The following is a 27,461-nucleotide window of genomic DNA, read 5'->3' on the forward strand; positions in this document are numbered from 1 at the left end:
GTAAGGAAATCATAAGGGAAATTAGACCAGTGGAGGAACAAAGAATGGGGCAATGCAGTCTGTGGGGAACACCTGATTTGGATGCTTACAGCAGTCCCTAAGAGTTAGGAGTTTCTTTCCTGGTGTATTTTTCTGGATAAACTGGTTCGGTTAATTTGACCAATGAGAAAGGCCAAATAGGAAGAGCATATGATTATAAGAAATTAGGAAGGAGGAGAACAACACTGCAATTATTTTGGCTGTGAGGAGACCCCTGCTCCCGTGTGGAGATGATACGGTCAGGTGCTCTAGAGAAGGCGTGACAAAAAGGGATAAACCAGGGGCACATGCCCTAATTTAGTGAATAAATGTACAGGTTCAAAAACATCCCGGGCCACACTGAGGACAACGTACACTAAAGAATCAACAGTCATTCATCTGAATTTGTAATGTGACTGGCCGCTCCTAGCGGGAGGACTGCTCATGGGTTAACCGCCGGTTTGACCCCTCCCTCTCTTCTGTCTGAGGCGCTGGTCCAGGAGCAGCAGGAAGGCCTCCCAAGTGAGGGAGGCTGGGAGCCCCCAGCAGCCAGCCAACTGACTCCCCAGGTTGTGTGGATCTTCCCGCTGCCCCACCTCACGGCCCCTAGTTACCTGTGACTCTGGGGGGTATGCGTGCAGCCTGTGGGCCCTCTTACTGGGAGAGTCTCCCATCCTGGGGCTGTGTCTGTGGTGACTCAGACACCTGCCAGCCAGGGACTACAAGGCTACCCCCTCTCCTTCCATAGGGGGAACCGACAAGGGGAACCTTTCTTTCCTTCTCTTGTGGTTCTCCCCGGGGCCCATAAAAAAAGACACCCCCACATTCTGGGCAATGTTGGAAGGATTCCTACCTTCCGTCCATCCCTCCATTCACGCTTCCCTGGGGGTGGGGCAGTGACTTGGGAGCCAGACAGGCAGGTGAAGGTCAGTAAAGACTCTGTGTTATCCTTGGGTCCTAGACCAACTGGATTGGTCCAATCCAATCAATCCTATCAGCTACTAGTGACAAACCCATCACTTTAAAAAATCAGCATCTGACCCTGGTGTCTACTTCTCCATGAGCTCAGAATGTGACCCTACACCCACCAGCTGTGGCAGGTGGGAGGTGGTTCCTGCCCGCGTTCCCTTCTCCCCCTGCTCCCTACCCCACTGCCCAGACTCCTGATGCTGCCCAGGGGGGCCCTCCCTCCAGCTGGCCTCTAACAACAACAACAACTGGTTTTGAGGAATACTGGGGCCAAACCACTTAATCCTCGCAACAGCCCTACAGAGTAGGTCCGTATTCTTTCTGAGGCACAGAGAGGTCAGACCTTGCCTGACGTCACACAGCTGGACAATCTCATCTAAGAAATGTTTTCAGGAGAACACTGGGAGAGTTCCCGGGCTCCCTCTTCCCTCTCTGGGAATATTCATCTATCCCTCTTTGCCCATCTAGGTGTTCCATCTCTTCAGGTCCACTGCCACCACCTATCAAAATTTATGGATTTCCTACTATGTGTCAGGCACTGTGTTAAGAAGCCGGGGTACATGGGTGACCGTGACCGCCAAGTCCCTCACCTCCTATAGTAGGTGGCATTTATTGAATGTTCATCACATACCACTCTTCTAATCCCTTTCCTTTCATTATTCATTTAATCCTCGTAACAACCTCCTGAGCAGGTACTCACATTTTGCAGATGAGGAAACTGAGGCATGGGGAGGTTGACTAATTTGCCCATGGTCCCAGCTGTTAAGATGCAGAGCTGGGATTGGACCCATGGTAGTCTGGCTCTAGAGTCTATGATCTTAACAAGAACATTTTCCTTCTTTTACTACAGCTACATTCTCACGGAGGCCTTCCCCAAATCGGGCCCCTGAACTTCTGAGTCTGATCCAAAGGAGAAAGTTAATGGTGAGAATGTCATGGCAATCTAACATTTGGGAGGCTAGCGGAGGTCTGTAAGCAGGCTGAACCATCCAAGTAGGACGAGCCCTACTTCTAAACACTTACATCCATGGGTCTAACACTCCTTCTCCATACCTCTGCCACCATCTGTCATTCTGCCCATTTGTCTCTAGGTTTGGGCCCCTGTTCTCAAAAGCAGCCTGGAAAATCCTGTATTTTGTATCTTACCCCCAGCTGCTGTTCTTCTGTGCCTCTGGGAACTCTAAGTGAGGTTGGGAGCCTCCCTCCATTCAGCAGATCCCCTGAGAACTCAACTGCTGCCCTCTACCATTTAAGAAAGCCAGTCCAAGGCTAGATGTGGCCCCTTAGAGTTTCTCGACTCCAAGGGTTGGCACTGACTTCTCCACAGTAGTTGTTCACCAACATGTTGCCTTTTCTTTCCTTTGTAATTAAAATTTCAGGCAAATTTTAGCCAGAATGAGCATTCTTGAATATCCAGAAATTACATAGATATCAGGGGAAACACCCATTATCAATCATCCAATAAGACCCTTTAAGACACTCAGCCATGAAACAGACTCTTTGGTCTGGGCTGGGGGCAGCTTAGGAAACCCAACCATCTCGTTTTAGACAAGGAATGACTGGTTCACCTTAACACTTACAAAGGTGCCTGAGTTTTAGAATTCTATCATTGCCAAGCGGCTAATAAGACAGAAGGGACCCCACGTCCATGCTGGGTGGTACCTACGTAGCCAGATACAGTTTGGAATCTGCAGACTACTCTAGCGTGAAAACGTTTAAATGTTAGGCTATTTCCTGTAAAAGTCTGCAGAAGTAACCTATATGCTCAGAGAAGGCACAGGTAAAAAGAGACCCTTCAACTCAGCAAATGTCAGAAGTTGTGGGCAGCCCTGAGACGCCACAGCCCCCCGACAGCAAGGACAAAACTGACAAACACCTGGAATAATGAGGTCATTTGTACAAAGTCAAACAGTGAGAAAAAAACAAGGACGGGGCCCTGGGTCTCTTGCTATCTGGTTAAACACGAAATTGAATACTATTCCTAGGTCTCTGGTAATGTGTGAATTTCCATCAATCCAGAAAGAATCATTTGAAATTTCCTGTCTGCACACCCAGAATAGGAGCTACGGAAAGGCTCCTGAGGACAAGACTTTGCAATGATTTGCATGAAGGCACCGTGGCCAGGAAATGCTGGGGATGGCTTCCTGCACCTGAATTCTCACAGTGGGAGCAGCTCATGCTCTTTCCTTCCGAGGCTGGCTGATGTAAGCCAGGCCCTGTTTTCCACTCTTCCAAGAACAAACAGCCCTCTCCGTGTTGACAGGAAACTCTGGGAGCTCCACTGGGAAAATAAGGGGCTCGGGCACAGCGATGTCTGCCGTAGGGGCTCTATACCAACCCTGTGACTGTAGAGTCCCACAACCCAAGGTGTTCTTGGGTGCCTCTGGCCTCAGAAGCCTTCAGCAGCAGGCTCCTCTTTCCACCTACATCTCATCCTTGGGGCTTAGCCTAGAGCCTGGCACAGACTGAGGGCCAGTAAACCCTGTCCAAGAAGTAAATCTAGGTTTGAAAGTACCATCTTGGCACCCATGTCACCAATTTTCCCTCTTGAAGAAAGGACTTAACGTATGGGCTAGCTGACAGAAAGTCATCTCTACGTTTTCTTCGTCGACAACGGCTTCAGTGATCTCTAAGAAATGAAAAAGTGAGGGTTCTGTGACGACACTTCAGACCAGATGTCTGGCTGAGGAAGGAGGTGTTTTGGAGGTAGAGGGCAAGGTGGGTAGGAGCAGAAGAGATCATTTCAAGGTCATTCAAGTCAAACCATGTCAGCAATCCCTGAAGTCTGTTTGCTTGCTACAGGCCTATGAAAGAAGAGTCAGGCCCTAGTCTCTCTCGCTGGATTCTGGATGGCCTTTAGCTTCTAAGGGGCCATATACAGTTTGTCCTGCTACCTACACGTAGCCCAGGAACCCGGCACTACCAAAAAGTGAATTACTAAAACATCTGTCCTCCATGGAATGAAGAGCTAAAGAATTTCCAATTCTCAATTAATGAAATGATTTTTTTCCTATAGGAATTCCCAAAGTAAGGTTTCTAAGATAAACAGTTACGCACATAGCTACACACATAGCTATAAAAAAAAAAGCGAGCACCCCCAAACAAATCCAGAACCATACTGGATTCTATGCGGATTTGCTCAGCAGAGCACGCACTGAAGCTGGCCAACACCGACAACAGCCAGCGCCGGCTCTGGGCTGTGTGCACTGCCCTCAGTACTTCATGGGCGTTTTCTTATCTCATTCAAGCCTATTTTTTTTTATTTTTTTATTTTTCATAAACATGTATTTGTTCCCCCAGGGGTATAGGTCTGTGAATCGCCAGGTTTACACACTTCACAGCATTCACTATAGCACATACCCTCCCCAATGTCCATAACCCCACCCCCCTCTCCCAACCCCCCTCCCCCCCAGCAACCCTCAGTTTGTTTTGTGAGATTAAGAGTCACTTATGGGGGCGCCTGGGTGGCTCAGTGCGTTAAGCATCTGCCTTCAGCTCAGGTCATGATCCCAGAGTCCTGGGATCGAGCCCCGCATCGGGCTCTCTGCTCAGCAGGGAGCCTGCTTCCTCCTCTCTCTCTCTGCCTGCCTCTCTGCTTGTTTGTGATCTCTCTCTGTCAAATAAATAAATAAAATCTTTAAAAAAAAAAATACAATATTAAAAAAAAAAAAAAGAGTCACTTATGGTTTGTCTCCCTCCCAATCCCATCTTGTTTCATTTATTCTTCTACCCCCTTAACCCCTCATGGTGCATCTCCACTTCCTCATATTCAAGCCTATTTTTTGAACATCTACTACGTGCTTGGCTTTGTTCCAGACATTAGGAATAAAAACGGAAAAAGTTCTTGTCATTAAGGAATATACGTTGTAGGTCAATGTCATCTTCCCAACAGTAAATCCACAAGCTCTGCAAGCTAAGGGCGGCTATTCTCTCTGCTTGACAGATAAAGAAACTGAGGCAGACAGAAGTTGTTCAAGGCCTTTCTTTCCTAAGGCTACCAGCAGGCGGCCAAGGCTTCTCACACGTTCTAACTAGTTCCCACCCAAAGCGCAATGCCACTTTAACAAAGGAGTCCGTTCCTGATTTACTGGTTGAGACGTTACAATTCATAGCTTTTGTCAATTTCAAATCTTACTCCCTGATGAATCAGGCCCCTTACAATGGAGATACTTTCTCTAGGAGAAACAATTTTATTTTATATTTTGTTCTTGATACACGGGAGAAAGGAGCTCCAGTTCTCACAGTCACAGCCACATAGCATTGATTTATACTCACTGTAGAATAAATTGATGACGTGCTGGAAACCAAGGACAGTGAGGATCCGTGAACTATTAAAAAAAAAGAGAAGAAAAGAAAAAAGGTAAATTGCACAGCTGGCAACTATGGAGCCAAAGAGGGAGAGAAACTAACTCAGCACTATGGGACTCTACCAGGTAACTTCATCTCACCTTGACCCATCTTTTCCTGGTTTGGCAATAGGTCAGAGTCAAGGAATATTTCCGAAAGGAGTCTCTTTTCCTTTCCCCCCTACAACCTCTCCATAATTTTTTCCCCCATGAAAATAATACATGGTTACTAAGTAAAAATGTTCAAGTATGGAGAAGTGTTAAGAAAACATATTCACTGCCACAACCCACACGACTCATAATTCTATTACCCACAGGCAACCTGTAACCTTTTCTATCCCAGCACATTTTACTCCTTTCCTTCTCTCTCATTCCATTCTTCTGCCACCCATGACTTTTCTCTCATGGATTCCTCTAGGGATGAGGCTGTGCTGCATACATGTTGTCTACCCTGCCAGCTTCTGCCACTTGGGTATGCACGAAGATGAGCCCATTATTATGAACACAGGAGGCTGGCTGTTGGCCATAGTCAACTCATTCTAGAAGACCATGTGGTAGAACACTTGCTCAGAAAACATTATCTACTGAAGAAGACATTCTTCTTTTGATTTCTACCACGTGTACAAAAGGACAATCAAGTGGTGTCCTCTTTTCTGTCTCTGATTGGTTCTTTGGACTCAGATCCATCTTCATACCCACGTCGTGCCCCTTCCTGCCCCCAGCCAGTGGAGTTATTTTATTATTTCTCTGTAAGTTTAAATCATAGTCTTTTCTAGGACTAAGTATTCTAACGCACTTCTCTTTCTGGGAACCAGATGCTTTAATGACATTTTCTTAGTAATCTCTCGACAACTTTTTGAGAGACAAAAAATATGCCTGTGGAGACATCAGAGATGTTTAATTGGGCACAGCTTTCCTGACCACAAGTCGAATGCTCTACCCCCACACTAGCTATCCTCTGTGGTCTGAGAGTGGGAGGCTTGGGAATAACTTTCCACGTGCACTAAAAGGCTTGCCCTTACCACCCAAGAAGTGAACTCAACTTGGATCAGCTTTGGGCAGAAGCTACTTGCCCATGAGATACCTGACGAATAGCTCAGCCCACCACCCAGGTGCCTCCACACTGTCTTCCCATAAACCTCCCAACCTCCTGCTCTTCCTTTATGGGCTCCCATCCCATTCAGAACCCTGCACTTTTCTCTCGAGCGCGCCCCGCCTAGCACTTGGCCTCCCCAGAGTGTCTGCCTGTACGGTTCCCTTTGTTTTGGATGCTTTTCATTTCTGCCTGTCCAAATCACTGGGCTCAGCTCAAACAACGCCTCTCCATGAAGGCTTCCCTCCGTTCCCTGCCTGCCTGCACCGGATACACTCCCTCCCCCTCTGAACCCACACAGTTCTTGACTTGCCTGTCCGGCCCTCCTCTCTCTTGGAAGGTGCCTGCTCTTCTGAGGTTATGGCTACACCATCACTCACACACACTTTCCTTAGGAACACTAGGGTTTGAGATCTTTTCCTCCATTCCTCTGCCATCCATGACTTTTCTGGCCCTTGCCCCATAAGAAATCAGTTTATGGCATAAATGGACAATAATGGCTTCCAGTGTTCATACGTAGACACACCAGCAGACGCCTCTCATGCCCCAAATGAGTGGTCTAATGTTCTAAAGGGGTTAACGTACTCTAGCCCCATGAGACAGGCAGTAGGGGCAGATTATACTGGAGGCCAAATGCGGGAAGAGACATGAGTAACATGTAGTCACCCTCTAGCTTTTCTTTCATCCAGCCCCACATCTTTCCATCATACCACCTGCTCAGCCAGCACAGGGCTGTCATGTGGGACTAATCTGCTGGAAAATGGAAGTTGGTCTCTTCTATCTCTCCAGCTCATATGCACAGAGTTAGAGACACTGCCCTCAGCAATACCCCAGTGCAGGCCTGGGGCCGCCGGGGAAGAGCACAACTGGCAGGCTCCTATGGAGGTAATTCTTCTTCCCTTTAATTAACTCCTCTCACTAGGTAAATAGCAACAGCAAGGCCGCGGTCCAAAGAAAGATTCCTTGATTTCCAGAGTCAGCTCCAAACTGAATGTGGCTTGCCTGAACCATTGCAGTGGCCTCGCTCCAAGAGAGCTGAACCAAATCAGAGCCTGGGTTATGTGTTTTGGATACTTCTGGACAGCAAAAGGCATACAAGACTTACAAAGCCAGAATGGCATAATCACACCATGCATTTTCTGCCCTATACCTATATCTTTAAAATTCTGAAGCTATGTGGGGTACCTGGGTGGCTCAGTGGCTTAAAGCCTCTGCCTTTGGCTCGGGTCATGATCCCAGGGTCCTGGGATCGAGTCCCACATCGGGCTCTCTGCTCAGTGGGGAGCCTGCTTCCCTTCCTCTCTCTCTGCCTGCTTGTGATCTCTGTCTATCAAATAAATAAATAAAAATCTTTTAAATAAATAAATAAAATTCTGAAGCTACGAAGAACCACAGACACTTGTCTAGGCCATCTCTGCACTGGAGGAATCTGAAACCCAGTAAGGTTAACTGGTCTCTGTAAGGTCACCCAGCATTCAGGAACAGGATCTGCTGACCAGAAGTATGGAGACTGTTTTGCCCTTAAGAGACCTGATTTAGGGGGCACCTGGGTGGCTCAGAGGGGTAAGCCTCTGCCTTCAGCTCAGATCATGATCTAGGGTCCTGGGATCGAGCCCAGCATCAGGCTCTCTGCTCAGCAGGGAGCCTGCTCCCCTCCTCTCTCTCTGACTGCCTCTCTGCCTACTTGTGATCTCTCTCTCTGTGTCAAATAAACAAATAAAATCTTTAAAAAAAAAAGTGAGAGACCTGATTTAGGAGTTTCTGATGGTTGTTTTTTGTTTTTGTTTTCATTTTTTGTTTTTTTGGTAAAGCCTTTTGGTTTGTTTTAGAATGGTTTCCCCAGCCACTCATCCAATCTACATAGACGCAAAGCTGGCACCAAATGAGCAAACAATTGCATGTTTGAGAAAAACACGATTCATCCCTGCCCAAAGTACAGGTGGTGATACGTACATGCTCTAGACAGAATGAAACAATTGGGCATCTTCTAGCCAACAAAGCAACCAAAGGCCCCGATGCATCTAGCATATATCTCCAGCTTCGTACTTATCAAAGCACTTTCTCAAGTGTACTACCTTTGAAGTGAGAATTTGTAGGTAATAGTCCCAGACAGGGCAGGAGTTCCCACTGCTAACACACAACAGAGTAAATTAAGACCCAGAGAGGCTAAGTGATATGGCCAAGAACACACAGCCTGTTAGGAGCAGAGACAGGCTTGGAGGCACATAGGCTAGTTCTTAGTCCACTGCTGATACTCTCAGAGGTGCTACCAGTGAGAAGGATGCACGGTTCTGATGGCTGATGGACCACCCTCTGAACCAGCAAAGGAAGCAGAACTGAAAACAGAAAACACACTGATGAAGGACCAGTCTGCCTCACAGAGGTAAGAAAGCCCAGCTGCGACCTAGGCAGAGTCAGATGTCAAGGTAGGACTGAACAGGAAAACAGAGGGCTGAAAATCCAGAGTTTGGCACCGAGTCCTGGCTGCACACAGTCCCCAAGGCATTTCTCCAGCCTCAATTTTGCCATAAACAAAACAGGGATAATGGCCCTTGGGGAGAAGGAGAAAACAAAACCTGACAATTACAACAATGGCTACCATCTGCTTGAACACTGACTATAAACGTCTTTGGAAGTCATTTTGCATGAGATGCTTTCTGTGGATTTATCTCACCTAATCTTCACTTCAATCCTCTGAAGCAGGCACAATTATTTTCTACCTTTTAGTGAACAGGAAATAGGCCTAGCAGTATCAAGTCCTTTCTCCAAGTCTAGCAGCAGACGTGCCAGGATTTCAATCACAGGTACAACTCAGGTGCTAGAAACCCAAGTGAGTTGCAATAAAAATATTTATTTATTAAGAAGCTGCTCTGTTCCTATGGATTCCATACGAACTGCTTAAGATTGCACTAGCAATTAGGGATGACTGGTAAAGTCCCCGGGCAAAGACATCCATTTTCAAAATGCCTCAAGCATCTCCCTAAATGTACGCTATTAAAGTTGACTTTAAGATTGCATAATGCATCTGATGAAAATTAATTTACCTGAAATAACTTTGAAAGGTTGCATCTGGGCCATGGCTGTACCTAATCTACATATTTATGACTCTCACTTCCTTCAAAATGGAAAGTGCTAATTAAATCCCACAGAAACCTCCCCCACGTCTTTGTGCTAATTCTTCTTCAATTTCTCTCCTGCTTTCTGGTATATGACGTACCTAACTGACTATCACACAGGGGTTCTGTCTTGTCCAAACATGAGTTGTAAAATTTTCCCCCTGTTTCTCCAACTCTGGGATTTATAAATTCAAAATGGGAAGAACAGCTTTCACCCAATGGAATGAAAAGCATCTAACTGCATGAGCTCTGTCTTGTCTTTGTAATGTAATAGCCCTGGAAGGAGTAAAAGCAATTCGATGCAAAATTCCCCAAAAGATGAAAATGGTATGCGCTCATCGTGTATATCGACAGCAGTCCCTACCCCCTTCCCACCAAACCTGATTTTTACCTCTGCCCTTCAGTCCACGTCACCATGAATCATTAGGGTTTACAAAAGTCTAGACACTGCTTGTGGGCAAGCATTTTTTATCAATGTCACTTTGACATCCCAGATATCCCACAGTGGTGCTGCCTGACAGCTTGATTCCAGATGGAATAAAGGAAAGTTCTCTGACGATGAGACTGTAATGGCCCCGGATCTTTATGAGGCGAAGTGTGCTTGTTTGGACAAATCTCGGTCCTGAACACAGTTCACTCAGGCACACACACGACACAGAAGATGAATGTGGCCCAGGACGTGCTCCGTATGTGAGTCGTCACAAGGAGGGCTGGGGAATGCTCTGCGGCCATGGTTGGCTAGCACATGGAGTAGGAAAAAGTTCAAGACCAGCTGCCTACGCCTTTACCTTCGGGTCAACCTGCGCATCGCTCTGAGGGACCCGGGTTCTCTTAAATCCAGCAGAACACTCTGGGTAACTTCGGCTCTACCCCTCCTCGATCCTCTGTCCCAGCAGGTGCCCATACATGGATTTGCAGACTTGCTCACTGTGCTCACCCGGTACAGGGGACACGTAAATCAGGGTGAAGGGAGGGACGCTGCTAGGAAGATGGACCAGAGGGCAAGTGCCCCGTAACTAAACCCTTTACTCTTTCTCTAAGCAAGTACACTGGACAACAGTGGAAGACTTTATTCAGTTTCTTTCTCTCTCAGTTTGTTTAGGGATTTCTTTAAACAAGACAAGTTTAGGGGCACCTGGGTGGCTCAGTCAGTTAAGCATCTGCCTTCGGCTCAGGTCACGATTCTCAAGTCCCAGGATTGAGTCCCACATAGGGCTCTCTGCTCAGCGGGGAGCCTGCTTCTCCCCCTGCCTGCCATTCCCCCTGCTTGTGCTCTCTCTCCCTCTCTCTCAAATAAATAAAGTCTTTAAAAAAACAAAAATAAGACAAGTTTGTTCTCTCCTCCCAGGAGGTGGCTGTGCTACTATTTTCCCACTCTCACAGGGGCTGGGGCCAGAGGGAAACACCCATGACCCCCTCGACATTCTCCCGCATTCTCGTCTGTCACTGGCAAAAAAGGCACAACGAGGGCTATGGCCATAGCCTGGGCTCCAATTGCTCTGAGAGTCCCCATCCCCTGGCTGGGGAGTCCCAGCTGCCAGGACCTTACTGCTGACGCTGAGTCTACAGGCTAGGGCATGTAATGACATTAGCGGGTGAACATTTATATCTACCGTTGAATTCTCATAATTCCATGGGCTAGGTACTATTACCATTCTCATTTTGTCAGTTAAAAAAAAAAAAAACAGAGGCACAGGGAGGTAAAGTAACTCATCCTCTTGGATCATCTACCAAAGCGGAGGAGCCAGAACTCAAACCCTGGTAGTGTTACTCCATAGTTTTAACTACTAGTCAATGAGTACTGACTCCAATATCCTATCATTCCCATCTTCAGGAAGCTTTTTGGGGGTGGGGCTGTCCCTCCACAGGGTTTTGACTGCTTGCTTCTCTAGCTCCCACCCTGAGCTGAAGGAACAAAGGGAAAGAGAGATGAACCAAGTTAGGAAGACGCTGGCAACAATGCCCAGAGCTACTTTCTCCCAACATTCTGATTAAAATGAACAAAACATAAAAATCCGACCCCAAATATTCACAGTTAATGAGCAAAGAAGGAAAAGAGCATACCTGAAGGAAAAGGGTGTCACTGAATAAAGTTAAAAAAAAATGTGCTTGAGAAATAGAAAATTTTGGAGTGGAGTCGAGAGGCCGGCTGCCCACAGGCCCCCGGAGCTACACGAGTACGTTAGCCCAGGGAAATGAACTAACTCTCCAGAAACTCAGGCTGCCAAGATGGTGAGCCGGCAGCTGAACCTCAAGATGGAGGCTCATGCCAAGAAGTTGTGGCCCAAGTCCAAGAGGGAGAAGCCTAGAGTAGAACACAGTCCGCTCCAAGTTCACTCGAGTTTCTTCAGCAGCTTCTCCCCCCCACCCATGAGGTGAATGAACAACCAGACCCCTCTACTCAGAGTTCCCCAGCCCCAACCCCCAGAGTGAGAGAGAGAGCTAGGAGCACTTCCACGTGGGCTCTCTGCTCGCGAATGCGGTATGGAGGGCCATTCACCGCAACGCAGGACCTGAGACGGTAACCCTCCATGCTTGCCTTCTTCAAATCCATCCCGGAAGGAGCCCGAGCGGCTCATGGTTCTGCTCTTCTCGTCCAGGGACACGGAGCTATTCCGGAATCGGCTATCAGTGTACGGGTCATACTGCCCGTCGGCATTGGAGAGGCTGTGGGTCCTCAGCATGGTTGGGTTGGACAAGCTCATCTGAGTAACGGTGGTGGGACTCGCTGGAAAAGAAAGGAAGGGGACTGAAAGGTGGGAAATTCATGTCTCTCTTCAAGTCCTAGATGGGGATGACGAGGGGACTGATGAGTATCGGCCATATCTGTCCCTGCCGACTTCCCTCCCTCGTCTGTTTTCTAGAAGGCTATCACATCCACATTTAAATAAAACACGGAGAGCTAAAAATAAGGGAGGAAAGGTGGGTCATTTCCAAAGCAAGTCTCTGGGCCTCAGCTTTCCAACTTGGCACGTTCCGACAAGCCAGTGTCACCTTCCAGGCATGAGCTAATTACTCCCTGGGCTCATCTGGAACAACTCCCTCTAAAGCCAAAGCCCAAAATAGTCCAACCGGGCTTTTGATCAGATGGGAAGCATTTGTGCATGACAAGAAACTCCTGCCTCAAAGAGTTAGGGCTGGGAAAGAACAACATGAACACAGCCTCCAATGGGGCATGCTTGTAATGACGCCTAAAGAGCTTCAGGGCAAAGGGGCATCTTCCCTCCACCTTGGCCCCAACAGGCTTTTTTTTTATTAAAGTCCTGACCATGTCAATAACATACGGTATTTCCAAAGTATCTCCCTGTTAATTAAAAAGGAAAAGTGAAGTCTCACTTGATGATAAGCCACACCTGTCCTTAAAGAAGCCGTGTTTATTATTTGCAATAATCAGAAAAGGCCTCCCTTCTAAAGAGCAAGATGAGAGTGGGCAGGATTTTCCCTCCATCAGTATTTTAGGGCTCAGCTCCCACTCTTCCTGGTAATTCTAGCCAGGACGGATCTTCCCTTTTCCTAACTATATATAATACCTGCTACCTGATCATTGTCGGTTTTTACACAGTTTCAGATAAAGCTCTGGATTGTTCTCTTACCCTGATTACGAGTCTGTGTGGGTGTGTTTGTCTCTCTGAAAAAGAATCCATTAACATGTCAGCAGGGGCTGTCTTACAAATTCTTCTCCTCTCCCCACTGTGCCAGTCAAAGCATTACGTCAGGAGTAGGCATTTCCAAGAGTATGTGTTCACTCAAAACCGGATCTTTATTTTCCAGCTTAATAGAGCCATGCAGAGGACCAGACACGGGGTATGCTACAACTTTTTAGATAGAAACCTACGTCTTCAGATGTCTTAGAAACAATTCATTTTTCTCAAAAGTAGAATGGTTAGGGCACCTGGGTGGCTCAGTGGGTTAAAGCCTCTGCCTTCGGCTCAGGTCATGATCCCAGGGTCTTGGGATCAAGCCCTACATTGGGCTCTCTGCTCAGTGGGGAGCCTGCTTCCTCCTATATCTCTGCCTACTTGTGATCTGTCAAATAAATAAATAATAATAAAGTAAACTTGAAAAAAAAAGTAGAATGGTTTGCTCTTTACTATAACCCTACCTACACCAACCATATAAATACTGATAAGAGTACCCAAACCTTTTCTCTTCTTTCCCTTTTGCTATTACTTCCCTATAATCAAGTTCCATTGCGGAGGGCTCATGAACATGGAGGGCTTGACCACTTGGCAATGACCACAGGCCTCTTTCAAAATATAAGATTAACCTCTGTCCCCCAGGGCTGATTGCCACAGCTAACTGTCAGTGGCTACTCACCAAGCTGGGAGAAGTTGAATCTCGTTCCCGAGGGAGACGTGACGCTGGAGCCAGAGGAGAAAGGGGAATTGGCAGCGGGGTCCTGCAGGCCTCCTGCAGAGTGGGACCGTAACCATTCTTTTGCGTCTTCTTGGGTGCGAAGCTGGGAGGTGGGAGTATACCTGGATAGACAGAAATTATGCTGGGATTAACTGTGAACGAGACTTATGAACGTGAACTCCGGGGAGCTGGTGATAAATAGATGGAAAAAAAAAAAAACAAAAACACAGAGCCAAAGATGATGTTTAAAAAAAAAAAAAATCACATTACTACATATCCTGAAACTTATGAAGTTTCTCCAAACCTTTTTTTGCTACTTGGCTGCCTTTGGGGAAAACTGCAATTCTTTTTAGTGTGGAGGATAAAGGGAGCAAGATCCGTAAATGCTCAAAGGAGCCGTCCCTGGGCGTATCTGTAACATGTTGATTCACGATAGTGTCATTTCAAAGCCCCCACCTTGACAGAGCTGGAGCAGCAGAAGGAGCTGCTGTCAGAGCTTCGAGGGAGTTTTAATTCAATAGCTCATGGCAGCCGCGTTCTCGGGCGCATGTAAGTGGCCGCGAGTCCCAGCGTATCAGAAACCAGACGCGACAGAAGGCGTGACGACACTGATACTTGTGTCTGCTGCAACGAAGCCTCGGTAAGTCTCCGTAAAAGGAACCCCAAATCACTGGGTGCCACAGACGTCCCGGGACCCAGCTCCTCACTTATTACATAACAGGTCTGGCAATGGTGTACTCAAGGTCCCCATTGTGCCGGGTGCCTGCACAGGCATCTCGCCAACACCTCCCACCCACCCGGCCATGCAGAGGCTACTATCCCCATTTTACACGGCAAAAGGGGAGGGCCTGCCTCGTATCACGTGGTGACATTTCATCCATTTTACATCTGATTCCAAAATCCATGCTTTTCTCATCATGCCCACAGGCAGCATCTCAAATTTCGGAAGTGCCCTATGACCAGAGTACCTCTGGACTTACACACAGATTACTGTGGGGTGACTACTGATTATGGAACCAGAGGGATTCTCTGGACTCGAGAAGAAGAGTTGCTGGTATCTTGGCATTGTGCGTGAATGTGGGGGGGGGGGAGGAGCTAGGAGGGACAGGCAGAGTGTATCTGCTGTAGGTGATGGACATACAATTTTCTGGGTCCCACCAATTGCATGAAGATAGCCTAGCATGTATCTCTATTCTGAAATTTAAAAAAACAATTTAGGGGTGCCTGGGTGGCTCAGTGGGTTAAAGCCTCTGCCTTCGGCTCAGGTCATGATCTCAGGGTCCTGGGATCGAGCCCTGTGTCAGGCTCTCTGCTCAGCGGGGAGCCTGCTTCCTCCTCTCTTTCTGCCTGCCTCTCTGCCTACCTGTGATTTCTCTCTCTGTGTCAAATAAATAAAAATCTTAAAAAAAAAAATTTAAAGCTACATCATTTTGATAGAATAGATCCACTGAGGGGGGGAATATATATATATATATATATATATATATATATACATATTTAAATTTAAAAATTTAAAAATGTTATTCTTTAGAGGGATTAGCTTCCTAGATAATTACACTTTAGAGGCAAGAGTAGGGACTCAATGTCAAACTCATCTTGGGAGTGGCATGAACTGAGTATTATTAGTCTGAAGCCCTCAGAGGCACGAAGAAAACCGTGAAGCACAAAAGGCCTTTGCCAACTCCTCCCTCTATGGCCACAGTGCTGAAATTCCTCCCGCAGAACGTCTGTTGGGGCATTTTCAATACTCTTATTCTTAGATTCTCAGAATTGGCTTTCCTCGAGTCCCTACTGAAAGGCAGCATTGATACCTACCTCACATTATTGCTCAAAATGCTCTCAGCCTTAAGAGCTCCAGGTTATTAACCACAGACATACATGACAGCAATGAAACATTTCATTCCAAGTTCCTTTTTTTTTTTTTTTTTTTTTTTTTTTTTTTTTGCGAAAGCACTTAATGCCTAGTGCAGTGTGAAGCAAATGCTACGAAGAACGAGGTGTTCAAAGAGCAGGGAAATGACAGCGGCAACCATCATACAGTAGGACCGTGGGGCAGGAGTTAGAACTGGAGTCCCTCTGGTTGGCAAAGGGAAGAAGCTGGCGTGAGCAACGGTGATTTCTGGCATCTTGCTTAACCAGGACTTGCACCAAAAATGATCCACGACTTAATGATGAATGGAAGGACATTCCTTCCCGGTAGTCTTTTCTTTATACCAAAGCCAATCATCACACCCGTTGTCTTGTTGGGCACCGAAAACAGACACAATTTTCCACGAGATACTTATAGGAAAGACAAAGCCCCCGGCTTTATTAATTTTCTATGGCCCCCAAAGTTGAATCTTTTCCAACTTAGGGAGCTTTATTTCTCTTCTTTGCCATGTCCTGGCTAACCAACGTGCCATAAGTCACGTCCTTTCTTTTGGAAGACAGCCGTGAGCGGAACGGTCAGGGTGAAGGGCTTCCTGAGGGAACCCCGTGGTCCCAGGAGAAGCTGTCTCTGCTCTCTGGGCTTGCCAAGGGGTGTTCCTCATGAGATGGCTTTCGCCATAATAAGCCTGAAAAAGCACAGCCTCTGCCCAAGCAAAAAAGCCGACAGATGGAGCGATGGGAATGAGAGGGTGCCCGGGGAGCCCCCGCTTCAGAGGGTCCTGCTGCGGTGGCCAAAGCGGGGACCCCAGTCCAGCCCAGCCCTCAGCCCTCCCCCAGCCATGAGAGTCACGCAGCCAAGCCCCAAAGCCACACCAGATGGTACGGAGGGAAGGAGGAAGCGCAGATACCTGAGTCCTTTTTTAGGCAAAGTGTTCCTATCAAGGTGCGGGTCACTGTAGGAAAGTTAAAACAAAAATGAGAACTTCAGAGAAGCACAGGGAAAGCAGGCAAGGGAAGGAGGGAGAGGCTAAATGGGGGCCGGAGATCTGGAGCAAGAGACTCACGGCACCACGGAGCGCTCCCTTCTATCCAGTGGCACATGCAAGACATCGACATCCACGGAAAACAAGAGACACCTGATCCCGGGCCTGGCCGACCCCAGCGCACACCCCGAGGCACCAGGAGGCCCGAGACAACCACTGGACCCCAAACTTCCTCTTTTGTCACAGATGCAAAGCAAAACTCAGGGGCTGCCCCAGGTCGAAGCAGAGCCCACACCTGCTGCTGCCCAGTCACCCAGGCTTGCACCAGCACCCCTGCTTCTTGGAGAGAGAGATGCCAGCACCCCTGCGTCTGACCCTCCCCAAATGCCATTGACGATGACTCCATGTGAGAGAAGGGACTTGCTGGAGGGTGTCAAGAGGCCAGCAGTCTGCATATTTGGAATTCACCTGGAATAATATGAATTCCAGGTCCCTCTTAGTTTGGTTAGCTTGGTGAGCAGCCCTGGGCCCGAGTGCGGGCAGGTTTCAACTTGCCTGCGGATAAAGTCAAGGCATTTGGATTTCCAAAGAACAAGGTTTTAAAGGCTTGGTCTGCTGAGTCTGATAAAAACAAAGTTTTTGCCACGGATGGGGTGCAGGGGATTTTCATTAATATTTTTTTCCCTACCATGAAACAACATCTGCTTGTTGTATTTGGCCAAGCTGAGGCTCCCCCACAAACTGGAGGTCAGTATCCATCTCTGAGGCCCACCCACAGGGCAGCTAGGGGCAAGCGAGCCTCTAAGTTTGCAGAGCCTCACCCCTCCATGTCCTCTTTTTCACGATCATTCCAGGAAACAGGCACACAGAACACAACAGCCTGCGAGACGCACCAGCCAAATAAATAGCAGGAAAGGATTTTCTGGAAGGGAAGGGAGCCAGCTGCGTGGGGAGTAGGGGCAGGGGAGACAAAGGTGAGGGCTCCGCCGCACAGTGGGTGGGAGATCCGTTCTGGGCTGGGAGGGGGGTGGGGGAGAGAGGGAAGAAAGGGTAGGGAGCTGGGAAGCAGGAGCATGCCACAGGAGGACAGAGATGCAAGGGAGGGCGTCTGCCGCCCCAGTTCAAGCCCCAGTTCCAGCGGCTGAGCTTCCTTCCCAAGCTGAGGGGGAGGACGGGCTGGCCCAACTCCACCGCTTCTAGGGCTGGGGTGGACAGCGGAGCAGACCCTCCCTGGCATGTCTGGGGTCACAGCGTACAGCAGAGCCACGAACACAAGCGGCAGCCTCAGGCCAACAGCCTCACACAAGACGTCTGGCTTGACATGGATGGACAGAGGAACCTGGAGGCTCGGTGGGCTCCCAGGCCTACAATGTCATTACCTGTCCTGTTTCCTGGGCAGAGTACTTCTGCAGAACTTAGGGCTAGCAGCAGGGGAAGAGAGAGGGCTAGAAGTCCAGGCAGGTAGAAAATAAGAGAAGGAACATTAGATGGGAAGAAAGGGGAGGGGTCGGACACACACAATGATTAGACATTTTTTTTTCCTCATTCCCAGCGCGCATCCCGGCATTCTGGCCTACGTGGAAAACAAGACACACAGCACGCTGCAGTGGAATCCGGGGCTCTGAGGCTGCTTTGAGTGTCTCGATCACTCTGGCTGGCAGCCCTTTAATAGGAGGGTGCCTGCCGTGACACCCACCAAGTCCACCCCACTGCCTAGAAACGTCTCCTGCCACCCGCTCTGCCTGCACAATGACAAGGGTGGGGGGACGAGCAGCTGATGAACGAACAGGATAAAATGGAAGGACCTCCAAGGAGGAATGCCATGTCCAACGGGAGCATTAAATCTGCAGCCCTCCCTCCGTTGCCGCCTGCAGCTCCAAGCATGGAGAATAACCGCGATGGAAAAGGTAACAGGAAGGAGAGCCGAGCTGAATTCCATCCCAGCCTGGCTTCCCCACGGAAAAAAGACAGCAGTGGTTAGAAAGAGCGCACTCTCCCAGGCAAAGGGGAACTAACATTTGGGATTCCTAACATAAACCCTTTGACTTGCGGGAGGGTGTCTCTCCAAGAGATACAGGCGCACGGCACCAACCTCTCCGACAGCGTGGTCTTCACGCTGTTGGTTCTGACGAAGGGAGTCAGGGAGTCGTCCTTAGAGGAGGTGATGAGGCCCGTGGAGGAATTGTGACTCAGCCCCCCTCCGCTGCTGAGGGAGATGTCAATGGACTCGCAGCTGGTATGGAGGCTGCTGACCGACTGGAAGCCCAGGCCGTCCTTGCTGAGCGCGGACGAGCTGCTGGCATTGGTGCCCCAGGTGAGGCTGTTGGAAGGGCCCGAGTGGGCTGAGCTGGGGCTGGAGGCTAGAGGAGACTGGTTGATATCCAGATTTTTGCTGTAGAGAGGACTGCTGCTTCCGCTGCTCAGGACGCCACTGCCCGAGGGGGACTCTAAGTTACCTTGCTGGGCCGAGGTGGCATGAGGATTGGAGATCACCACTGAGTTTTTCATGGTGTCTGCTGTGGCAATGGGCACTTGCTTGGTAGGCTTCCCACCAAAGAGTCTGTGAAGAGACAAAGGGTTGTGCAGGTTGAACAGCCAGCAACGAGGGGTGCCGAGCTGTTAACGGTGGGGCACAAGTACAGGAGCGCTAAGACTCCTGGGGAGGGGCACAGTCATTGCTACTGAAATGGCTAATGGTGCTCCTGCTGGGAAAGGACACCAGTGTCTCACAAGGCTCCAGCTTCAAGTTCGAGGCTGTAGCCGAGACCCTTAGGGCCACGTGGAATAATTTTCAATAGGCCTAGCCATGGTGGTCCCAGATCTTGCTTCCCTTCATTTCCATAAATAGGGTAACTAGAAAATTGCCCCAGCCCCGAAACATCTAGAGGAAAAGATCTATCTTCATCATCTTTGTATTTGAGACCCCAGGCACAAAGCAGGTACTCAGTTCAGTTCCAAAGGTTTCGGTTGTTTGGTCTCTAAGAATGACATGAACTGATCAAGAAGACGAGTCTAGATCTGGAGGCGGGGGGGTGGGTGCTGGGAAAAGTATCTTCCTGGATTTCTCCTCAAGTGATGGCCCATCTGAAAGATGGTAGGCTAGTCCTACCCAAGGATCTACACAGAAATCTTGCCAGGGCATGAGATGTAAGAGCAGATGCCCTGGGTCTTGGGGACAGACATGTCATTCCATGTCATCCCCCCGCTGATGACCGGAAATGTACTGCCAGAAAAACAGGGAATGGCCCATGGGCCTCTCTCTTCATTTGGCAACAGGACTCTCTGTGAAGAATGGCAGAACACTGTTAAAGTCCAAGGATGGAGACATGCTCTAGCAATGCAAGTCATTCCATCCACCAAACCCTGCTGGAACATGCATCTCTGCAGGGACAAAACCACGACCTATCTTGAGAAACAGGTAAAGACAGGCAGGTCACCTTGCACCCAGCGACTCCAAGGTAGGAGTCTCATCTTTGTTCTCTCCCGGGAGTCCTTACAAATCCCAATTATCGTAAAAACAAACATACGCACACATAACTAATCTTCACTATGGTATCTGGTAACAGATTAGAAAATACTTTTTGGGGGCACCTGGGTGGCGCAGGGGGTTAAGCGTCTGCCTTCGGCTCAGATCATGATCTCAGGGTCCTGGGATCGAGCCCTGCATTGGGCTCTCTGCTCAGCAGGGAGCCTGCTTCCCTTCCTCTCTCTCTGCCTGCCTCTCTGCCTACTTGTGATCTCTCTCCGTCTGTCAAATAAATAAATAAAATCTTTATTTAAAAAAAAAAAGAAAATACTTTTTTGCCTGGCGACAACCAAAGAATGAGATATCCTCTGGTAGAATCTTGGCTTTGGTGTGCTTACGTACTTCCAGTAACTGGAAGCTCCCTACTTCTAAGGGTAACTCACTCCACTGTCAAGCCCTTTCAATCACTAGAAAACCAAAATCCTATGCATCTTCTTTGTTGCTTGTTGCCCCTAATTCTCCTCCATGTAACTACGCAGAAAAAGCCCAGGCTTTTGTCTGTTGGTCCCTCCCGTCATCTGAAGAGCGCTATCACTGGATCTGAGATTTCTCTTCTCTGCACTAAGGCACAAAGAGGAAATTGAGAACACCTCCTAATGATTTAGAAAAAATGTAATTAACAGGATTTGGCTGAAAGTTGTTCAGTGTCGAGCCTCAGAATCTGCAAGCATTTTCAAGTATTCTGTAACAGTAGCCTAAGGGTCCAGTAAAATACCTTTGTAGTTACTAAAGGAAATCTATAATACCAAAGAGCGAATGTTACATATACTACTTGAGGCAAGAAGCAGAGGATAGTTTCATTTACAAGGCAATCTGTTAGAACAACAAAGAGCAGCCCGATAGGACCTTCCCCTGAAAAAACAATCATTACTGAAATTCTAATAATCAAGTCTAGACAAAGAACAGTGAACTGCTTCACCACACTTTTCCCGTGGCAGGCTTCTTCTGAAGTCTTTTCAAACATTCCTATTCACCTCCCAATAGGTGCACATAGTTTTTATTTTTCACTACTTAATTTTCTATCCGGGACTTAGACTCTTTCCTAGGATAAGCCATTTCCTGAGAATGGTAAGATAAGCTCCGTCCTATGCCGTTCCAGTTTGAGGACGGTTCAGCAGAGAGAAGGATGAGATGATACGAGCCATCAAAAGTGGTACACATTTAAAAAGGAACTGCTTTAAAAAAAACACTGTTTTCATACACAAAATTTCCATTCAGTGTGGAAATGTGGGAAAATGCCTTTTTAAGGGAATAAGAAATCAATTTCTCTTTTTCAGAAACACTTCTGCTTTAAAAGGTTTTTTTTGTCTTTTTTTTTTTTTTAAAGAAAGCTAGAATTTCAGAAACAAATTTGGAATTAAGCATGCAGTATAAAAAAGTATGTGTGTGGTGGAGGGGGAGGGTACTGGGCTAGCTGAGAGAAGGATCTGGCTGAGCTCACGGTCTGGCATAATGATGTAGAATCTCAGCCACAGAATTAATAAGACAAGGGTGGAAAAAAGATCCTTTGCCTTCTCCTCATACGCCCACCTGGGGTCTAGGGGCGTATTAAGATCTCATCTTGGATGGTAGCTAGCTCTGGCTGAGCACCTACGATGGGCCAGATATGGCTACAAAAGTTAATATTCACATGCAATCTGGGATGCCTGGGTGGCTCAGTTGGTTAAGCAGCTGCCTTCGGCTCCGGTCATGATCCCAGCGTCCTAGGATCGAGTCCCACATCGGGCTCCTTGCTCGGCAGGGAGCCTGCTTCTCCCTCTGACTCTGCCTGCCACTCTGTCTGCCTGTGCTCGCTCTTGCTCTCTCTCTCTCTGACAAATAAATAAAATCTTAAAAAAAAAAAAATTCACATGCAATCTCAGGTAGGTGTTCCCATTTTACAGATGAGGAAACTGAAACAAAATTGTAAAGAAGGGATCCACGGTGGCTGATGAAAGCGGACTCAGGATTTGACCCCAGATGACAGATTCAGACACTTGGGTGTTTTCCTCCCCACATGGGAAAATAATCAGCTGAGTACAAAATTGCTGGCAGGTTCTGACTAAACAGACGTGGAGAAACAGGCTGTTTTCACCAACGAACAAAAAATGATTCGCTCAGGATGCCATTCCACAGACTCCAGCGCTGCCAACCACCACCGACCCACTTACCTGCGGAGCGTGGGAGAGGCCACGTCGGGGTACTTGGCTCCCGGCTGGAGGGTCGCCTGCGCCGCACTGGACACAGGCTGGGCAGCTGGGTTCACTTTCACTGAGTTACAGGAAGCCACGCTCTCGTTGTCAGAGGAGATGCCTTTCTCCTTATCGGTCTGGTTGACCAGGCCCGGCAGAGAGCTGCCCAGAGCCGTTTTGGAAGGCTCCCTCAGCTTGGGCACTGGCAGGCCCGCAGACTTACTGCTGATGTTGGAATCGATGCTGCTGGTGCTAGACCTGTTCCCAGCCCCATTGCGGCTGGTGGACTTACTGGGCCTTGGCAAACTCCGGTACTGCAAGTTGGTCCGGGAGCTGAGAGCCAGATACCCATCGTCCTGGTTCTGAGGCCCATCCATGCTCGTCTTCCGGCCGGTGGACCGGCTGACGAGTGCAGATGACTTGGGGATCTTGCCCAGTGTGGCTGACCTGCTGGTGACCGTAGCCCCGCTGGCTGTGATCATGGCCAGCCCAGCAGCTGAGCCGCTCTGCTTCTTGAACCCAAAACTGTTGGCATTGGCAGTGGGGGTCCTGGAACTGCTGGAGAGGGGCTTTTTGGACTCGTCGCCACTGCTGCGGCCTGCGTCTGACGGGGACCGCTTCACCTGGGAAGCTTTGGGAGACAGCCTTCCTTTCTCAGACACCTTTGCATCATCTGTTTTTCCTAAGGGAGAAAGCAGCAAGGTTAGTGTGCACACCAAGAACCCATCTGCTTACAATCGTTCCCTCCGCCAAAGAACTGGTTCACTTTTTCCTTGGGGAAAGCAGTAGCCTTGGGAGGCAAAGGAAAGAGCTTTTTATAAAGATAATCTACCCACTACTGTCGCCGTGAGCCCTCTAGGAGATGTCAATGACTTCTCATTTGCAAACCAGCCTACATTTACCCAGAACAAAGCAAAACCGGCCAATCGCTGGTACGTTTGGGCAAGAGATCCTGCCTTCTACTGACCTTTCTTCCTTCTCTGGCCATTTAAAGGCTCTCCTTAACATTTTCAGGGGGCATCTCTGCCTTCCTGCAAACACACTACTCTGTTTATACACGTCCCTAAATCACGGGCAACGTGAATGACATAAAGGCAGCTCGTAAACGCCCTTGGAAAGCCTGCACACACGTGTGTGGGCTCTTCCCTAGCCCCTGGTTAAGCCCACTCCATCCCCTTTGGCAGCTGAAGCACCTGCAGAGCTTGAGGCTGACACACGGACCTCTTTCCACATGGGAAAATGCAGGGATACGAACCTTCCCGAAAGCTAGTCACTGGCAGATCTAAACTCAAAGAAGAAATAGCTGCCCTAGACGGGGACTGAAGCTCTTGCTCGAGTGTCTGCGGGTTTCGGTTTTCAGACCAACACAGGCAGAAATGAGGCGGCACAGCCCCTCACTCACCGGTTCCGGGGGTCTTGAGCGCGCCCGCTGGGGCAGCTGCCTTCGTCCTCGGCATGGTGACGCCCACCTGCGCAGTCATGCCTCGGCGCCACGAGCCCGTCTGCGAGATGACCGAACTCTTCTTGCCCGAAGTGCTTTTGTCAGACTCGTCCGACACGTCCGAGGGATTCCGCCTCCACTTGGACCCGGGTTCCATCTTTATGCCGCTGTCGGAGCCTCCGTCGGACTTCTTGACGTCATCGCCCGACCACAGGGACCCCCTCTCCACCTGGGAATGCTTCTCAGCGTCGGTCTGTGGATGAGACGCGGAATGAGTCCTTCCGGAATCCCAGGCCGGGAGCCCCTCAGCCCGCAGCGAGAACGCCAGCACCACGACAGACGACGACTAGAAAATGTCTGGGCCTTTACAGTCTAGTGATCTTGCTAGAAAGCCTGATTTTTTTTTTTTTTTTGGCTCGAGGAAAGTACAGAATATAACTATGTCCTAGAAGAGAGTAAGAAGTAGGAGGGGCCGGGGAAAAAGAGGGACAGAGCCCCACCGAGGAGAAACATGAGCAGACCGAGACGCAGCCAGGATTCAGCCACCAACTCTTTGCCGCTTGGTGACAAGCGCTTCTCACCCCCGAGACCTCTCTTCATCCGGCCCCCAGCCTCCTGGCCTGTTTCCCTTTGTTCTGTCGTCTTCCTAGCACAGCGCGGCAGCCTCACACGCCGACCGAGCAGGCAACGGTGGCGGCTGATTCCACACCGCGCAGAGAGAGACAGAGGGGTTGGGAGGAGACAAACCCTCCAGAGCCAGGGTGCTGGCTCCCACCCTACTCCATTTATATGCCACTGCTTTGCTCCTCTTGTGGGATTTGGTTCAGACAAGGGCTATAATTAGCTAGCTTTCTTTGGAAGAGCCCTGACCTGCTGGCCATGGAACCCAGGAGGGGACAGAAGTGTGATGTTAATGATTCACCCCAGTGAAAAGGCACAAAGCTAACCAGAATGCTTTGGGAGCCTCCCTAGGGGGCCGGGGCCAGTCCGAGGGGATGACAGGAGGGCGAAATCGCGCAGTGAATGCTGGTGGCTGTTGTTAGCAACACTCAAGGCTGGCCACACCGAGTGACAAGGCCTGTGTTTGCTATACCTGACTACCAACAGTAGGCAACGCCATTAAGGCAGGAAATCACAATGATCACCCGGCAAGAATCTGCCCTAACTAATGCCTTTCACCCTAGAGTAATACAGGTATCCGTGCCTTCCTCTGTGGGTATACCAGGGTATGGGACAAACCTGAACACAGACAAGCCCCACTTAAGTCCCTTCTCAGTCACCACCACAGCCTCTCTCTTCCCCCTCAACCCTGCATCCTAAATTCCAGTTCTCCATCACAGCCACCCGACGGTGCCTTTCCTGGTTTGGTCGTGCCTCAAACATATACTGAGCTCCCTCCGGGTACTAGGCCCCAGAAGGAGGAGGGAGACAAAAGACTCATGCCCTGGCTGTGGGCAGCTCCCCCGCGCTCAGCTGTGGTAAGGGACCGAGACAGGGTGTTCCTGCCTCTGAGCACAGCGGGAGCCGCATCAAGGCTTGTTGAGTAAAGGAGGGAACCAACGAACTCATGCTTTTCAAGGTACAGCAGCCTTCAACAAAATGATCTCCGATCCCAACCACTCTCTGGTTAAAGAGCGTCCTGAGAAGACGTAGCTTTGCCTTCATCGCAGCTTTACAGATGAGCTGAGGCGTAAGTGACCCACTCCCTGTCCCAGCTACTCCAGCCCATGTTCCTTCCTCCGAACACTTTCAGTCGATTCCTTCAACCAGAGTTCCTCCAAGCCCGCCATCTGCAAGGCGCCATGGAAAGCCTGAGGATCCAAGTATCAGATTAAGTCCCATCCCTTCTGGAGCCTACAGTCCAGGGAAAGAGGCAGAGGTTGGCTAAGTAAATACAAATAAATGAGTAAAGATGAATTATGAAATTTTATAAGAAAAAGGACAAGGAGTAAGAAATAGAAGTACACTGATGTAATGCAGTTGATGAGGAGGAAGATGGGGGACAGTGGTCAGGCCTGTTTGAAAAGTGCCCTGAAGAGTGAGAAGGAACTTACTGAGAAGAGTTTAGGGAAGAGCATGCCAGGCAGGGGGGAACAGCACATGCAAAGGTCCTGAGACAGGGAAGAGAGTACCTTTAGAAGCACTCAATCCATGAATATTTCCTGGGTGCCACCATACACCAAGACAAACTTATGGGGCCCGGGACCCCATTGTAGTAAATGAATAAGAACAGGTACAAGTCATTAACTTCCTGGAGCTTATGTTCAAGTACATTCTGACACATTCCAATACACTCCAGGAAATACTGAAAACTTAGCACTTAACTACCATCTGGGTATTAGTTATTATTAGTTATTCTTTACTTATCCTATTCCTTATTTTCCCTAATCAGATTATAGTGATGCTAAGAGTAGTAGTAGTGACAATTAACATTTATTAAGCACTTACTATGTGCTAGGCACTGGGCCAAGGTGCTTCTCATGAATCATTTAATTGAATCCTCAACAAAAATCCATGAGGAAATTATAGTTCATATTATTACTTAACCTATGAAAGCCGAGGCACAGAGTAGAAAAGAAAACTGCCCAAGACTGACTTCCAAGTGAGGAAGTGGCTATTCAAGGATTCTAGGAAGTCCTAAAATCAGAGGCCAGATTTTAACCACTATGCCACACTGCCTTCCTGGAGAATAAGTCCAAGGACAAGAGACAGTTCCACATGTCTCACACAACACCTCATACAATACCTAACCGAGTAGATTCCCCTTCCATACTGGCTGGCTGTGCCCCAACCCCAGCCCCGGAGCAGCTCCAGCCTAGCCTCTGGGTGCGACCCCAAGACCTCTGATTTACCCAGTGACAGAGAGAAGGCACATGGTCTTGGCCCAGGACTATGACTTCAATCTTCCCTCTAGAAAGAACATCCAACCATCACAGCCCCAACTAGGCCCAGCACAGTAGCCTTCCCAGCACTACTCTGCATAGCAGGCCTGGGACACTCTACCGGTTTTAAGTTCTCAATTCCTTAACAAAACCTTCCTGGTTTATGTGCCAGATCATGAAGTAGCATCACTAGGGATCAAAAGATGAGAAAGTGGGGCACCTGGGTGGTTCAGTCGGCTGGGCATCCGTCTTTGGCTCAGGTCGTGATCCTGGAGTCTTGGGATCAAGCCTGGCATGGGGATCCCTGCTCAGTATAGAGTCTGCTTCTCCCTCTCCCCCCTCAGCGTGTGCTCTCTTGCTCACTCTCTCTCTCAAATGAATAAATAAAATCTTTAAAAAAAAAATGATGAAAAATTCCCAGCCTCTCTGGTCGCAGAGCTGACAAGTGAAGGGCAGCAAGACAGCTGCTTGGGGAGGTAGAGCTGTGTTCTTCCCTTGGCTCTCCATGCCTTCGTCAGTTGTTCTCCTTTCCAACGGCTCCTAATTTTGGAAAGATTTTCCTATTGTCCCTACCTGGAAGTCCACTCGCTCATTTGACATCCCAAAGGGTAGGTAGGGAAACAACCAAACGCAGGTGGGGAGAAGGCCTGCAATTTTGGAGGTTGGCCACTGACGGCCCACAGAAGGGAGG

General features: G+C 48.8%; 1 protein-coding gene across 12 annotated transcripts in view; it reads right to left on the reverse strand.

Moving 5' to 3' along the window:
• The window catches only part of NAV2 (neuron navigator 2), a 397,156-nt gene that overhangs the window by 46,657 nt on the left and 323,038 nt on the right, over positions 1–27,461 (reverse strand). For 8 of the 12 annotated variants that reach the window (XM_004752128.3, XM_045066132.1, XM_004752124.3 and 5 more), the window contains 8 exons: positions 23,850–24,141; positions 22,427–23,129; positions 18,843–19,310; positions 18,130–18,195; positions 16,676–16,720; positions 13,860–14,020; positions 12,082–12,270; positions 5,263–5,315 (listed from right to left, as the gene is read on the reverse strand). In XM_004752128.3, coding sequence (XP_004752185.1) covers positions 5,263–5,315; positions 12,082–12,270; positions 13,860–14,020; positions 16,676–16,720; positions 18,130–18,195; positions 18,843–19,310; positions 22,427–23,129; positions 23,850–24,141 — 1,977 coding nt within the window. The remainder of the gene's footprint in view (positions 1–5,262; positions 5,316–12,081; positions 12,271–13,859; positions 14,021–16,675; positions 16,721–18,129; positions 18,196–18,842; positions 19,311–22,426; positions 23,130–23,849; positions 24,142–27,461) is intronic. The other 4 variants (XM_045066131.1, XM_045066133.1, XM_045066138.1 and 1 more) reach the window with 2 other exon arrangements.

This window comes from Mustela putorius, unplaced genomic scaffold (genome assembly GCF_011764305.1).
Source record: "Mustela putorius furo isolate JIRA1106 unplaced genomic scaffold, ASM1176430v1.1 tig00003859_pilon_pilon_pilon, whole genome shotgun sequence".
In the NCBI taxonomy this organism is placed as follows: domain Eukaryota; kingdom Metazoa; phylum Chordata; class Mammalia; order Carnivora; family Mustelidae; genus Mustela; species Mustela putorius.